The sequence below is a fragment of the Nycticebus coucang genome, chromosome X (genome assembly GCF_027406575.1).
Source record: "Nycticebus coucang isolate mNycCou1 chromosome X, mNycCou1.pri, whole genome shotgun sequence".
Lineage (NCBI taxonomy): Eukaryota > Metazoa > Chordata > Mammalia > Primates > Lorisidae > Nycticebus > Nycticebus coucang.
This window is the reverse complement of record NC_069804.1, coordinates 186,372,374-186,389,428: the sequence shown is the minus strand read 5'-3', so window position 1 is coordinate 186,389,428 and position 17,055 is coordinate 186,372,374. Positions and strand designations below refer to the sequence as shown.

Below are 17,055 nucleotides of genomic sequence, written 5' to 3'. Positions count from 1 at the left end.
CAGGAAGATTAGCTCATATAACAAAATCCCAAGACCAGAGATGTTGGCTTACACTGCTGATGGGAATGCAAATTAATACATTCCTTTTAGAAAGATGTTTGGAGAACACTTAGAGATCTAAAAATAGATCTGCTATTCAATCCTACAATTCCCCTACTAGGTATATACCCAGAAGACCAAAAATCACATTATAACAAAGATATTTGTACCAGAATGTTTATTGCAGCCCAATTCATAATTGCTAAGTCATGAAAAAAGCCCAAGTGCCCATCAATCCACGAATGGATTAATAAATTGTGGTATATTTAAACCATGGAATATTATGCAGTCTTAAAGAAAGAAGGAGACTTTACCTCTTTCATGTTTACATGGATGGAGCTGGAACATATTATTCTTAGTAAAGTATCTCAAGAATGGAAGAAAAAGTATCCAATGTACTCAGCCCTAGTATGAAACTAATTTATGGCTTTCATATGAATGCTATAACCCAGTTATAACCTACGTATATGGGGAAGGGGCAAAGGGAGGGGAGGAACGGGGGAGGATGGGCAGAAGGAGGATGATTGGATGGGATAACACCTGTGGTGCATCTTACAAGGGTACATGTGAAACTTAGTAAATGTAGAATATAAATGTCTTAACACAATAACTAAGAAAATGCCAGGAAGGGTATGTTGACCAGTGTGATGAAAATCTGTCCAATGGTCTATAAATCCAGTGTATGGTGCCCCATGATTGTATTAATGTACACAGCTATGATTTAATAAAATAATAAAAAAAAACTCTTTGCTCAATTGATGTTACAATCTGTATTTGTCATGAGAGGTTGAGTTTATTCACTGATGTTGATGATAAATCAAATTACTATGACATAACTGATCAGTGCTAACTAAAATGAGGATCATAACTTTAGGTATATATCTTCTTGAAATAAGAATTTATAAGTCATATATAGTGACTATGAGAGTAGCTTTACAAATAGTGTTAAGTCTCATGAGATTTATGAAATAGCCAGTACTATTTAAATCATATCTCTTTTTCTTTAGTAGCATGTGCTTTATAGGTAAAATTCAGGTAGGCTAAGTGTGTATATGATGTAACTCAACTATATCTCTTTCCCCACCACCAGACCTATGGTTTTTCCTCCATTTCCTATTTCAGTGAATGGGATTCCTAATTGTTTAATCAAAGTGAGTTGCTGCAGAAATTCCTAGGCTCCTGATTTATACAAACTTCAGTTCCAATACTGGCTCTGCCACTTACTAGCCATCTGGTTTTGGACCAGGTATTTCGCTCTGAGCCTTAGGGTTTCTTCCCTTAAGAGCCACACACTCCTCATAATTACCTGGAAAGTATTTCAGTAAGTACAGAGTGCTTGATAGTGTCAATACTTCATAAGATGGGGATTTAAAAATGTTCACTAGGGTGATGCCTGTGGCTCAGTGAGTACGGCGCCAGCCCCATACACCGAGGGTGGCGGGTTCAAACCCAGCCCCGGCCAAACTGCAACAAAAAAATAGCCAGGCGTTGTGGTGGGCGCCTGTGGTCCCAGCTACTCGGGAGGCTGAGGAAAGAGAATCGCCTAAGCCCAAGAGCTGGAGGTTGCTGTGAGCTGTGATGTCATAGCATTCTACCGAGGGTGATAGAATGAGACTCTGCCTCTAAAAAACAATAATAAATAAATCTAAAAATGTTCACTAGGTTTTCAACATGGCTGTTGCTAATGACTTAGCAAGTACCACTTCAATGGAGCAGTGGGCTAAAAGCCAGACTAGAGGGGAGTGAGGAATAGATGAATGGTCAGAAAATGCACATGCATATCCCTTAGATTTTGAAGGAGAAATGCAAGATGGACCTGGAAGAGAAGTGGATTGGAAAAAGGAATTTTCTTATGTTTTCCTCAACATGATATATGAGTATATTTGAAAGCCTCATGCAGACAGTAGGAGCACACTAATCAGAGATATCATGGAATATGCACTTTTTCCCAATTTTGGAATTGTATTTAAAGGTATTATTATAAACTGGCATGTGACAGATCCTCAGTATCTGTTCACTGAATGGACATACTGAGAAAAGGCTCCTTGTCAGCTCTCCCCCATTTAACCCTCATTTGTTAATGCTTCCCTATCAACTGCGCAAAAATTTTAGTGTGAAGTAGAGACATATAACCAAAGTTAACATCACAGTGATGAGACAGTCACCATCTGCCACCTGATGAGACACACTAAGAAGGTCCAGTGGTGCTCCTCCCACAAGTGCAAAACCTGAATCTAGTCATGAGAAAACAACAGATAAAGCCACATGGAACAATATTCCATCTTCAAAAATGTCCATGTCATGAAAGAAAAAAAAAAGGCTGAGGTACAGGTATCAAGTAAAGGAGACTAAACTGATATGATGACTGTCATACATGATCTGATATTAGATCCTGGGTTAGAAAGAAAAAAAAAAAACACCTCTTATTAAGAACAGTTTTGGGATAATTGGCAAAATTTGCATAAGTTCTGTAGTTTATGTAATAGTATTATATCAATATTTAATTTCCTGGTTCTGATAATTGCACTCTGGTCATGTAAGTGAATATTCTTGACCTTGAAAAACACATAAAGATTTAAGAGTAAAGGAGCATTACGTCTACAACTCACTCTCAGTTTATGTACAGAAAGACACTATGATGAAGCAGATGTGGCAAAAGTCTTAACAATTGTTGAATCTGGTTCTTTACACTATCCTTGCTATTTTTCTTTAAGTCTGAAATTATTTTAAGATGAAATTTGAAAATCTTAGTCTTGGCCTTATTTTTGTTCACTGCCTCCTCCCACATCTGCTAGAAATCCAATCCAAGGATAACAACTCCCTTGACGCTCTTTTTTTTATTACAAAAAAAAATTTTTTTGAGACAGAGTCTCAAGCTGTCACCCTGGGTAGAGTGCTGTAGCATCACAGCTCACAGCAACCTCAAACTCTTGAGCTTAAGCAATTCTCTTGCCTCAGCCTCCCAAGTAGCTGGGACTACAGGTGCCCTCCATAATGCCCAGCCATTTTTTTTTTTTTGGTTGCACTTGTCATTGTTGTTTAGCTTGCCTAGGCCAGGTTCAAACCCTCCAGCCTCAGTGTTGTGGCTGAAGCCCTACTCACTGAGCTACGGGCACCATCCCCTTGATGCTCATTTAAAGGAATGGATAACAACTCTTAGATTGATAATATGTTTGCTTTTTTTTTCTGACAGAGAGGAAACTAGAGAGGCAGTTTAAAAGATTTTCTCAACTATTGACTGAAACAAGATTTTAACAACAGATCTGGCACCTAAATGAATCTGAACCTGGTGTGCTCAATCTTCACGCTATAATCAGAACCCGCCAAACTTTGAGTGTATCCTTTATTGCATATTCTGATATTTGTTCCAGGTAGGATCTCTATGCTCTAGACTACAAATCTATTTTGTCTTGAATTGTTTGCATTTGGCCCTTTAATCATTTCATAATTTAATTTTTTCAGTTACATTCTGCAGTCTCCTTTTTTCCCTGTCTTCTATAAAGCTTTAAATTGCCATACTGCCATTATTGCTGTATAACAAACTCCCACCCAGGTTTTTGTTTAATGGCTCATATCTCCTTCCCTGAGAGAATTCAATTATTTTCTGAATTTAAAACTTTTTGGGTATTGTACTTCAGAGACTGCTAAGGTTTATTTCTAAGTTCTCGAGAGGCTTCTTTTTACTCCCAATTTTTATCTTTCCTATTCTAATGCATTACCTCAACAACAATAATTGTTCAGAAATATGTGCCTCAAAACTTTCCGACATTAGTGGTAGGTACTTAGTTCCTGCTGGCTAGATGATACTACCATAGGAGAAATTTCAGGCCAATCTGATTTTAGTGTTGATAGTGTAGGATAATATTTAAAAATAAACATATCCTACATCAAGCACACAAAGGGAACTCAGTGTGAGTTTAAAATGGCTTGCTTTTTTCCCAGAGGCTTAAGGGACCTGGGCCCCCATGGGACACACACAGAGTTGGCTTCCCTGGAGTTAAAAATTCCATAAGCCATTTCTCTGAAGCTGTGCACCCCAAGAAGCCTGAGATCAAAGGGCATGCTGCCCATCCTCAGAGATACGGGCCAGAGGGTTAACATATGTTAACAACATAGGTGCTCTGCCCTGAGGAAAAGACACAGTCGTTACTTCATACTGAGTAAACTGAGTGAACGCTTGAAGATACTCTTCCATTAACTCTGTTCCCCTGTGGCTACTCTCTTCATTGTGATCTTTATTTAGATACCTGCCCAGAGATTAGTCAGTGTCTAGAAGATGTTTACTATGAAAGTGATTGTGTTGATGTGGTAACAGGATATTTCCTTTCAAGTTGATTTCAGATAGGTAAAATGAGGTAATGGTGAAACTAACAGATAATAAATTAAGTGTGTATGTGACTAGAAAGGTATAAAATCAAACCCCTAAATAAAGAACTTTGCTACACACCATCCCATTTTGTGTAGTCTGTTTCTTGACTTAATAATTACAGGCGCGAGTTTACAGCCACAGCAAAGCTGCTGTTTGTTTGCGTCTCTGGACATGAAACAGATAGCACCAGAAAAACAAATCAAACACTGACTTTATTCAGTGATATTATGGTTTTACAGGAATACATTTATAGCTATTAAAACAACCTTCACTTGGACATTATTGAGCCAAATAAAAAACTGAATAAAGTCTATAATTTAAACAATAGTATTACATGAATGTTAATTTCCAAATTTTGATAAAAAATACTCTGGTTATGTAAGAGAATTACTTTGTATTTAGAAAACTCATGCTAAAGAGTATTTATAGGAAGAGGCAAGATGGCCAACTGAAGCCAGCTTTCAAGCAGAGGCTCCCGTCCAGAGGGAGGAATAATGGCCAGAACCAACCCAATAAAGCAGAAGATGAGGAGCTGAGCTGAGAGAGAGGATTGATGGGTTCCCATCACTCCTGCTGAGGCAAACTGGGATTCCAAGGAAACAAATTTCAGTTGAGATTTCAACCCAAAGTCACTAAGCCAGAATCTAGCTAAATACAAGACAGACCCACCTAGCCCCATCATACCAAGTGGGTCCTCACAGTATCCTGTAGTACTGAACAGGATCTTGGTAAAGCCATCGGGGAAAAGCTGTAGTCACCAGTCCTAGCACTCTTGTAAAGGGCTTGTTAACTAAATCTCCAGGAGCCCTCAATTTAATTCCACCATACAAGCCTCTGTAAACAAACGGTGAAAAATAACCATGGGGCAGAATCAGCAGAAAAACTCAGGCAACATGAATAACTAACTCTCTCAAGGTATGACAAAGGAGATGCAACAGAAGACCCCATTCATAAACAAATGGCTGAGATGTCAAAAAATTTAGTTCAGAATTTGGATAGCAAATAAGATTAACAGAATTGAAGTAAAATTGGAATTAGAAGTTCGAGGAGCAGTTCAAAAGTTGTCTCAAGAATTAAATGAATTCAAAGATAAAAATCACCAAAGATTTTAACAAATTGAGTTAAGAATTTGCATCCCTCTAAGACCTGAGAAATATGTAGAATCCCTCAGTAACAGGAGGGAGCAGGCAGAAGAAAGGATTTCGGACACTGAATACAAAGCTTTTGAACGCTCCCAAGCACTCAAAGATGAAGAGAAATGGAGAGCAAAGATGGATCATTCCTTGAAAGAGTTGTGGGACCACTCACAAAAAGCAAACATTCGCCTTATTGGAATTCCTGAAGGTGATGAGAATGATCTGAAAGGCACAGATGCTGTACTCCAAGAGATTTTATAGGAAAACATTCCAAACATGGCAAGAGATTCTGAAATTCAGACAGCAGAAAGTTTCAGGACCCCTGCATGACTCAATCGAAATAAAGCATCCTCTATACACACTATAATTAACTTCGCCAAAGTTAATATGGAAGAGAAAATCCTACAAGCAGCCAGATGTAAGAAATGATAACCCACAAGGGGAAGAATATTAGAACAACTGCAGATCTTTCTGCAGAAACTTTTCAAGACAGAAGAGGATGGTCATCAACTTTCAATCTCCTAAAACAAAACCCAGGATTCTGTATCCAGCTAAACTGAGTTTCATTTATGATAGAGAAGTCAAATACTTTAATGACATTCACACACTGAATAAATTTGCTATAACTAAACCAACTATTCACAATATTCTCAGACCCATCCTCCATAAAGACCACAATAATGCTCTACCACCAAAGTAAACTCACTCAGAAATTACTGATAAAAACCCAACTTCCACAGTGGTAAAAGGATTAAAAACGTCCACTGGTCTTTCATAAAACTTGACACCTAAAATACTACCAAGCTTATCAATACTCTCAATTAACATGAATGGCTTAAATTGTCCTCTAAAGAGGCACAGGTTGGCTGACTGGATACATAAATTCAGGCCAGATATCTGCTGCATACAAGAATCTCATCTTATCTTAAAGGTTAAATATGAACTCAGGGTGAAGGGATGGATATCTATAATCCAGGCAAACAGAAAACAGAAAAAAGCAGGTGTTGCGATTTTATTTGAAGATACATTAGGCTTTAAACCAACAAAAGTAAGGAAAGACAATGATGGTCACTTCGTATTTGTTAAGGGAACACTCAACATGATGAGATATCAATTATTAACATTTATGCGCCCAACCAAAATGCTCAATTTTTAAACAAGACCCTAACAGACATGAACAATTTGGTATCTCCCAGCACCATAGCAGTCAGAGATTTTAACACCCCTTTGGCAGTGCTGGATAGATCCTCCAATAAGAAACTAAGCAAAGAAATTATGAACTTAAATTTCACCATACAACAATTGAATTTAATAGACATATACAGAACATTTTATCCTAACAAAATTGAATACACATTCTTCTCATCTGCCCATGGAACATCCTCCAAAATTGATCACATCTTAGGTCACAAGTCTAACCTCCAGCAAATTTAAAAGAATAGAAATTATTCCTTGCATCTTCTAGGGCCATCATGGAATAAAGTTTAACTCACCAATAACAGGAATCTGCATACTCATACAAAGACATGGAAACTAAATAACCTTATGCTGAAAGATAGCTGGGTCAAAGATGAGATTAAGAAGGAAATTACCAAGTTTTTGGAACAGAATGATAATGAAGACATGCATTATCAGAACCTTTAGGATACCACAAAGGCAGTCCGAAGAGGGAAATTTACAGGAATGCAAGCCTTCCTGAAGAGAATGGAAAGAGAGGAAGTTAACAACTTAATGGGGCATCTCAAGCAACTGGAAAAGGAAGAACATTCCAACCCCAAACCCAGTAGAAGAAAAGAAATAACCAAATTAGACCAGAATTAAATGAAATAAAAAACAAAAGAATTATTCAAAAGAACAAATCAAAAAGTTGGTTTTTTGAAAAGTTTAACAAAATTGAGAAACCCTTGGCTAGCCTAACCATAAATAGAAAATGAATATCCCTAATTTCATTAATCAGAAATGACAAAGGTCACATAATGACAGATGCCTCAGAAATTCAAAAAATTCTTAATGAATAATACAAAAAAACTCTATCCTCAGAAATAGGAAAATCTGAAAGAACTGACCAATACTTGGAAACATACCACCTTCCTAGACTTACCCAGAAAGAATTAGAAATGTTGAACAGACCTATATCAAGTACTGAAATGGCATCAACTATACAAACTCTCCCCAAAAAGAAGAGTCTGGAACCAGATAGCATCACATTGGAATTCTACCAAACCTTCATAGGAACTAGTACCTATATTAGATCATGTTTTCCAAAGCATAGAAAAAGAAATAATACTTCCCAACACATTCTATGAACAAATATCACCCTGATCCCCAAACCAGGAAAAGACCCAACAAGAAAAGAAAATTATAGACAAATATTTTTAATGAATACAGATGTAAAAATATTCAACAAGATCCTAGCAAACAGAATCCAGCATCACATCAAACAAATTATACACCATGACCAAGTTGGTTTTATCCCAGGGTCTCAAGGATGGTTCAATATATGTAAATCTATAAATATAATACATTACATAAACAAAATAAAAAACAAAGACCATATGATTCTCTCAATCGATGCAGAGAAAGCTCTTGATAATATCCATCATCCTTTTATGATCAGAACACTTAAAAAAAATAGGTATAGAATTTCATACACTGATAGACATTTAGTAAACTGATAAAGGTCATCTAGAGCAAACCCACAGCCAGTATCGCATTGAATGGAGTTAAACTGAAATCGTTTCCACTCAGATCAGGAACCAGGCAAGGTTGCCCATTGTCTCCACTGCTTTTTAACATTGTGATGGAAGTCTTAGCCATCACAATCAGGCAAGAAAAGGCGATCAACAGTATCCAAATAGGAAAAGAGGAGCTCAAAGTTTCACTCTTTGCAGATGATATGATTATATATCTGGAAAACCCCAGGAATCCAACTACAAAACTCTTACAGTGATCAAGGAATATAGCAGCATCTCAGGTTACAAAATTAATACATACAAATTTGTAGCCTTTATATATATCAACAATAATCAAGGTAAAAAACAGTCAAGGACTCTATTCCTTTCACAGTAGTGCCAAAGGAGATGAAATATTTGGGAGTTTATCTAACAAAGGACATGAAAGATCTCTATAAAGAGAACTATGAAACTCTGAGAAAAGAAATAGCTGAAGATGTTAACAAATGGAAAAACTGGGCTGCGCCTGTGGCTCAGTGAGTAGGGTGCCAGCCCCATATACCGAGGGTGGCAGGTTCAAACCCAGCCCCGGCCAAACTGTGACAAAAAAATAGCTGGAAATTGTGGAGGGCACCTGTAGTCCCAGCTACTCAGGAAGCTGAGGTAAGAGAGTCGCCTAAGCCTAGGAGTTGGAGGTTGCTGTGAGCAGTGACGCCACAGCACCCTACTGAGGACAATAAAGTGAGACTCTGTCTCTACAAAAAAAAAAAAAAAAAAAATGGAAAAACATACCATGCTCATGGCTGGGAAGAATCAACATTGTTAAAATGTCCATACTACCCAAGGCAATATACAATTTTAATGTAATCCACTGTCTTATTTTGAAGACATTGAAAAAATAATACTTTGTTTTATATGAAATCAGAAAAAACCTCGATTAGCCAATACCTCACTTGGAAATAAAAACAAATCAGGAGGAATACTGCTACCAGACCTCAGACTGTACTATAAATTGATAGTGATCAAAACAGCATGGTACTGGCACAAAAACAGAGAAGTAGATGTATGGAACAGAATAGAGAACCAAGAGATGAATCCAGCTACTTACCATTATTTGATCTTTGACAAGCCAATTAAAAACATTCAGTGGGGAAAAGATTCCCTATTTAACAAATGGTGCTGGGTGAACTGGCTAGCGACCTGTAGAAGACTGAAACTGGACCCACACCTTTCACCATTAACAAAGATAGACTCACTGGATTAAAGATTTAAACTTAAGACATGAAACTATAAAAATACTAGAATAAAGTGCAGGAAAAACACTTGAAGAAATCAGCCTGGGAGAATACTTTATGAGGAAGTCCTCCCCGGGCAATTGAAGCAATACCAAAAATACATTACTGGGATGTGATCAAACTAAAAAGCTTCTGCACAACCAACAACACAGTAAATAAAGCAAGCAGAAAGCCCTCAGAATGGGAGAAGATATTTGCAGGTTATGTCTCTGACAAAGGTTTAGTAACCAGAATCCACAGAGAACACAAACATATTAGCAAGAAAAGAACAAGTGATCCCATCTCAGTATGGGCAGGGGACTTGAAGAGAACCTTCTCTGAAAAAGAAAGGCGCAAAGCCTACAGATACATGATAAAATGCTCAGCATCCTTAATCATCAGAGAAATGCAAATCAAAACCACTTTAAAATATCATCTAACTCCAGTAAGATTAGCTCACATCACAAAGTCCAAAACCAGAGATGTTGGCATGGATGTGGAGAAAAGGGAACACTTCTGCACTGCTGGTGGGAATGCAAACTAATATGTTCCTTTTGGAAAGATGTTTGGAGTACACTTAAGGGATCTAAAAATAGAACTGCCATTTGATTCTTCAATTCCTCTACTAGGTACATATCCAGAAAACCAAAAATCACTTTATAACAAATATATTTTCACCAGAGTGTTTATAGCAGCCAAATTATAATTGCTAAGTCATGGGAGAAGCCCAAGTGCCCATCAACCCATGAATGGATCAATAAATTATGGTATATGTACACCATGGAATATTATGCAGCCTTAAAAAGGATGGAGACTTTACCTCTTTTATGTTTACACGGACGGAGCTGGAACACATTCTTCTTAGCAAGGTATCTCAAGAACGGAAGAAAAAGTATACAATGTACTCAGCCCTACTATGAAACCAATTTATAAGCACCCATACTTCCATATGAATGATATAACCCAACCACAGTCCAAGATGAAGGGGAAAGAAGGAAGGGGAGGTGGAGGGAGGGTAATTGGTGGGACTGTACCTATGGTGCATTTTACAAGTGTACATGTTAAATCTACTAAGTATAGAATATAAATGTCTTAACACAATAACTAAGAAAATGCAGTGAAGGCTATGTTAACCAATTTCATGAAAGTATTTCAAATTGTATATAAAACCAGCACATTGTACCCTATAATTGCATTAATGTACACAGCTATTAAAAACATAGTATTTACCGGAAAAGGGGACCATGCCTCCAAATTATTGACACTTCATCAAAAACTTATCACACTCATACACATATATATATATATATACATATATGTAGAAAGAGAATGATACGGGAAATATTGCTAAATGTTAATGAGATAGGAAATGTTGCAAACTGTTAACATTTAATGAATCTGGAAGAAGGTAAGTCAGTTGCCTCCCTTAATCTAAATCAGTATTTAACTGGGGCTGTTCAACAATATCCTACCTAGGACCCACTCAGAGGTTCTTAGAGTACATCTGGATCTAAGAAACATTAATTTGGGGCAGATACATTTTGTAAAAGCTCTCCCAGCTGGATGAAATGCACTCCACCCCCTAAGACTGGGAACTACTACTCTACCACTCATCTTTGATTAAAGTCTGAGATTGTTGATGACTTTTTGTCACTCATTATCAGTGTAGATGAATAGGGGATTTGCTATCAACTCAAGCCTATGTGACTAGAAACAGCACATCACACTGGAAAGAACAAACCCTTGGGAGGCAGACCTGTGTTCCAACCTCAGCTCTGACTCTTAACCTGCTTGAGCCTCTATTGACTCCTCCATATAATGGTAGGGGAGGAGATCTCTAATTCACAGGTTACCATGAGTATTAGAGGTGAAAGCATTTGTAAAACATTAACATACAGTTAAGTGCTTGTGAATATTAATTCATTCTCCCCAAGTAAAGGTATTTTATTTCTTCTGGAGAGGCAGGTAGAGACAAAATATGATTATGATTCTCAAAATGGGGTAGACAGAAAGAAATCAATTTAATTATATTATACTGACTAGTGAGATGAAAAGGTAGATTTGAGAGTCCCATTCATAAGGCGGACAATATGTAAACAGAGATCGTAAAAATCAATTTTGTAAATCTCACTCTTAAAGCTTTTCAGTTTTCACTAGTATGGAGTATACTGGACAGTAGTAGTATTCAGTATTTCTGATTTCCTGAATACAAATCAAACTTAGGTGCTGAAATTTTATCTCTTATTAGTAAAAATAATCACTATGACATAAATCATTACTTTTAAAACCCAACAAATAAATCAAAATAATGACATGCTTATGGATATTCAAATTTTTCTTTAAAAAAACATGAGCTATGTAAATTGGAGAAGGAAATGATACATAGTATTCATTTCTGAGAACAACATTGCAACCCCATAATACTTACCAACATGTGAAGGCCAAACAGTTATATGAGGATGGGAATGATACCAGCCCACAACTCTCATGGGGCGACCTGTTAGTTCAGCCAACCTGTGTGTCTGTCAAGGAATTTTTAAAACAAAGGTTTGGTGCTGATAAGGGGTCATAAAGCATTCTGAAGTTTAAAATCATCATAATTTAATGACAATGAAGTAAGGTTGATGATCAGAATTTCTCATACTGCCCATTTAAAGTCAATTTTTAAAAAATATAATCCATATGGTTTCCATTACTGTATAGTTACATCCTAACAGAATTTAGCTAATGTTTGATCACTCAAATCCTTACTACTATGCTATCTAAAAAAGGGCTTATCCAAATCTTCAAATGCTGTCACTTTCAAGACTGCTGCTATCATGTAAAATGCTAATTAGTTTCTTGCAAATTATTTACACTAAAACATAATAATTCTTTTTACACAACTAAGTCTGAAAAACAACACTTTAAAAATATATATTGAAATTTTCAAATACCAAGAGAAGTTACTTAACTTCTCTTAGCCCATTTCTTTAGTTTCAGACTGGAGAATAAAGCTTTGCAGTGCAGTGAAGAGTAAATGAGGCAATCCATGCAAGTTACTTAGTACAGTTCCTGGCACCTAGCAAGTACTTAATAAATAATAACTGTGGCTAGAGTTTGCAGGGAAGGGGACCAGAGAGAAGAGCTGCAGAGATTCCTCTCAAGTACTCAGGAGACCACTTCAAGCACAAGCACTTGAAGGAACTACTCAAGGCCAGGGAAAGGACTCTCTAAGCCCCCTCTGGAGAAAATGAAAGGTAATTCTCTAGCAGGGCAGGGACTGGGGCTGTCCCCACAATCCAGGATGGAGAACCTCATCATTCACTCACAAGGTATGTGCCAGGGCATTAAAAGGGTGTTGCCCAGTAGCATGGGAAAATTAATCCTACACTAAGAGCCACTCTGGTCCCCAGCAGCACATCTTCAAAGCAAGATTCAAAGGATCAAGTTGTTTCCAAGTAATTTAGCAGCACCCCACAACTCAGCACATGGATACATCTAAGAAAACAGAAATAAATACCCAGCAGTCAAGGAGAAAAGGCACGACATCTGACATCCCATCAAAAACTCCCAGGGATACACAGAAGCAGGAAAATGCAACCCCTTATGAAGAGAGAAATCAATCAGTGAAATTCATCCAAATTGGTTACATCATAAATAATTGCAGTATAACCGACATTGGTGCAATGTGTGTGGTTCTGTGCTGTTTTGTCACATGGGTAGATACATGCAAGTACTATAGCAGTTAGTTTTTTTTTTTTTTTGCAACTTCCCACGAATCTATAATTATTTCAAAATAAAGAGTTAAAAAAAAGATGGAAAAGGTAACACACTATAAGAGATTTATAAAAATATAAAAGCAAAAATAAGCATCACATGTACTCAGTATTAAATTGGAACTAGTAGATTAACAACCACTTTCTCTCACATGAGAGAAAAACTCAGTGAAATTCAGGGAGAAGGGAGAGAAGGAGTGGGGTAAATTCCTACCCGATAGGTACACTGCACAGGTATATGGCACACTTCCTAGGTGAAGGACACAACTACAATTTGGACTCTAACCTTAGAAAAGCAAACTATGTAACCTAATAATATGTATCCCCCCCATTAAGCTAAAATCTAAAAAAAATGTAAAAGCCAACTTGCTTGGGAAATACACACACACACCCCATGAGTAAACTGGGAAAAATCATTATCCTTCTCATAAAAGGTTAATTTTCTTAATATTAGAGTGCCTATAAGTTATTAATGAAAAAGATCTGCAAATCAATAGAAAAACAGGCAAAAGAAGCAAGCAGATAATTGAGAGGAAAACACAAGTGACCCATAAAAATGAAAAGCTGATCAAGTTTACTCATAATAAGAAAAATGAGAATTAAAATTGAAAGAAACTGGCTGGACATGGTGGCTGACACCTGAAATCTTAGCACTCTTGGAGACAAAGATGGGTGGATCCCTTGAGCTCAGGAGTTGGATACCAGCCTGAGCAAGAGTGAGACCTGGTTTCTACTAAAAATATAAAAGTTAGGCAGGCACTGTAGCAGGAACCTGTAGTTCAGCTACTCAGGAGGGTGAGGCAGGAGGATCACTTGAGCCTAGGAATTTGAGGTTGCTGTGAGCACTGATGATGGCACGGCATTCTACCCAGGGAGAGAAAGTGAGACTCAAAAAAAAAAAAAATCAAACCTGCAAGAAATAAGATACAATTTCTAGCTGATCAGATTGGCAACAATTCAAAACTGTGACAGTGCATGTTTGTTAGGGTATAGGGAACAGGCATTTTTGTGTATTGCTAGAGGGTAAAGTGGTAAAACATTTACAGCGACAAGTACATGTAACTTTTGCTCTAGCAATTGATCCTATGGATAAACACACACTCATAATACATCCTATGGATAAACACATCAGCTTGAGCAGGGTGCTGTATTCATTGCAGCACTGTAAGACTAAAATATTATAAACAACCTTAACATCTGCATAAGGACAGGTGAAACATTCAAGGTACACATACTGTTACGTGAAAAAAAGATGAAAACTGTATGTCATAAAGTATCTTATGTACTACTTTTGAAAAGGAAAAAATTATGTATTTCTGTATGCACAGAATTTATCTGTAAGGATACATGAAAAACTGATAACCATGGTTATGTCTGGAAGGGATCCTGGAGGAATTAGTGCACAGGGTTGAAAAGAAATATTTTATGTTTCTTTTTATATTCTTTAAAGCTTATACTATACATGTATACTACCTATTTTTAAAAATTACTTCTTAGTTGCCTACAAGATTAATTTAATCCAAAAAAATAAATTACTAAAACCAGCAATGCAAATTTAACTTGCTATAGGTGAGGTACAGTCCAGATCACAAGAAGCAAATGCCCCATTTAACTACTCTTTGGTTATATTTAATATGTTAATATTGCATTTAGTTCACAGTAATGCATTTTTTGAGGAATTTTCCAAACAGAATCTCTCCAAAGAATAGAGACCAAGATATTAAAATGCCTAAAAATTAAATCAAGGGTGTCCAAACCATGGCCCACAGACCACATGTAGCCAAGGATGACTATGTATATAGCCCAACACAAAATTGTAAACTTACTTAAAATATTATGATCATTTCATGATTTTTTGTGGAACTCAATTGCATGATTCTCAAGCATAAACTTCATAGATGACAACATCAGATGTTACATGTGTTCATGGTGAAATTGCCAACACGGGGATTATCAATAATATTTCAATCTACCATTGCCATGTTAGACATTTAATGTTATTTAGAAGTCAGGAAAGCATTATTATTTGATTATTAAGGTACTTCCATACCTTGCCAGCACCTCACACATCACCCACCACACGTTAGGGTCAGCCCTCTGCCTTGTCCTGACTCCATTGGCAGCCAAGATGTGGAAGGGCCCAACCTTGCTATTTTCCTGTCAATTAATTTTTTTTGGAGACAGTCTCACTCTATCGCCCTGGGCAGAGTGCCATAGTGTCACAGCTCACAGTAACCTCCAACTCTGGGCTTAAGTGATTCGCTTGCCTCAGCCTCCCAAGTAGCTGTGACTACAGGCGCCCACAACACCCGGCTATCCTGTCAATTAATTTTCATAATAAAAGTAAACATAGTCCCTTATCTATTATTATTTTAACACCAGCATGCCTTCTACAACATATCAAAATAAAACACAACCCCCAAAAAGAAAAATTATGAAGGAAGATTGTTCAGCAGTGGACAGATGACTACTTTTTTGTCGAGGTAAATTGTAAAGCACTCTGCTTAATTTTTAAGGAATTTTTCCAAGTTTTCAAACACTATAATTTGAAAGTCATTATATGCCCAAATATGATGCATGTGAAGGATTGGGTCATGAGGATAAAATAACAGAAATGAAAAAAGTCTGTCTTCTTGACAATTTTTTCTAAAAGTTGCAACTCAGATGGATTCCACTGTAAAAGGTAGTTATGTGGTAACATATTTAATAGCAAAAAATCAAAACCATTTAGTGGTGGTGAGTTTATAGCAATGTATAGAAACCATGGCAGATCTAATTTGCCCTGAAAAGGGTATATTTCTAAAATCAGTTTGTATAACTTGACTATAACCAAGCAAATTGAATAAACTCGAAAATCTATCAAAAAAAGTTTGGAGAGAAAAGTTGCTAATTTTAAATTTTATGCCTTGGTGATAGATGACAGTACTGGTGCCACAAATACAGCTCAACTTGCCATTTCTATTAGAGGTATTGATATGAATATAATGTCACTGAAGAAATGGCTTCTTTAGTGCCATAAAAGACACAACTAAATCCAGAGATTCATATGAAGCAGTAAAAAAAAAAAAAAAACGTTAAAATGATTTTGTCCATTGTCAAAATATCTGGTAGTTACTGATGGTGCCCTAGCGATGGTAGTAAAGAGAGAAACTTGTAAAATTAATAGATGATGATACCATTGCTGCCCAAAACTCAGGTTTGATGAAGTATCACTGCATAGTACATCCAGAAAATTTATGCACAGAAGCTTTAAAAATGGATAACATAATACACACTGTCACCAAAACAGGAATGTCATAAAGACCAAGGGATTGAATCATCACCAATGTCAGGAATTCCTTACAAGTATTGATGATGACTATGGCAACATCATTTACTTTTCAGAAGTAAGATGGTTAAGTTGAGACCAAATGTTGTAAAAGATTTTATGATTTACAACATGTTACCAAATAGTTTATGCTATCAAAAAATTTGTGCCAGAACTTTACAAGGAAATTGCTTTATGGAGTTAGCCTTTTTAGCAGATATAACGACTCATTTAAAAGACTTAAATATGCACCTTCAAGGTGAAAACCAACTTATTTATTTATTTATTTTGAGACAGAGCCTCAAGCTGTAACCCTGGGTAGAGTGTCATGGCATCACAGATCACAGCAACCTCCAACTCTTGGGCTCAAGTGAGTCTCCTGCCTCTGTCTCCCAAGTAGCTGGGACTATAGGAGCCTGCCACAATGCCTGGCTATTTCTTGGTTGCAGCCATCATTGTTTGGTGGCCCGGGCTGGATTCAAACCCGCCAGCTCAGGTGT

The 17,055-nt window shown here is 36.8% G+C and overlaps 1 protein-coding gene across 1 annotated transcript in view; it reads right to left on the bottom strand.

Annotated features, from left to right (window-relative positions):
* BRCC3 (BRCA1/BRCA2-containing complex subunit 3) overlaps nt 1–17,055 on the bottom strand; it is a 117,245-nt gene that overhangs the window by 77,649 nt on the left and 22,541 nt on the right. Inside the window, exon 5 of the mRNA XM_053580756.1 lies at nt 11,919–12,006. Coding sequence (XP_053436731.1) covers nt 11,919–12,006 — 88 coding nt within the window. The remainder of the gene's footprint in view (nt 1–11,918; nt 12,007–17,055) is intronic.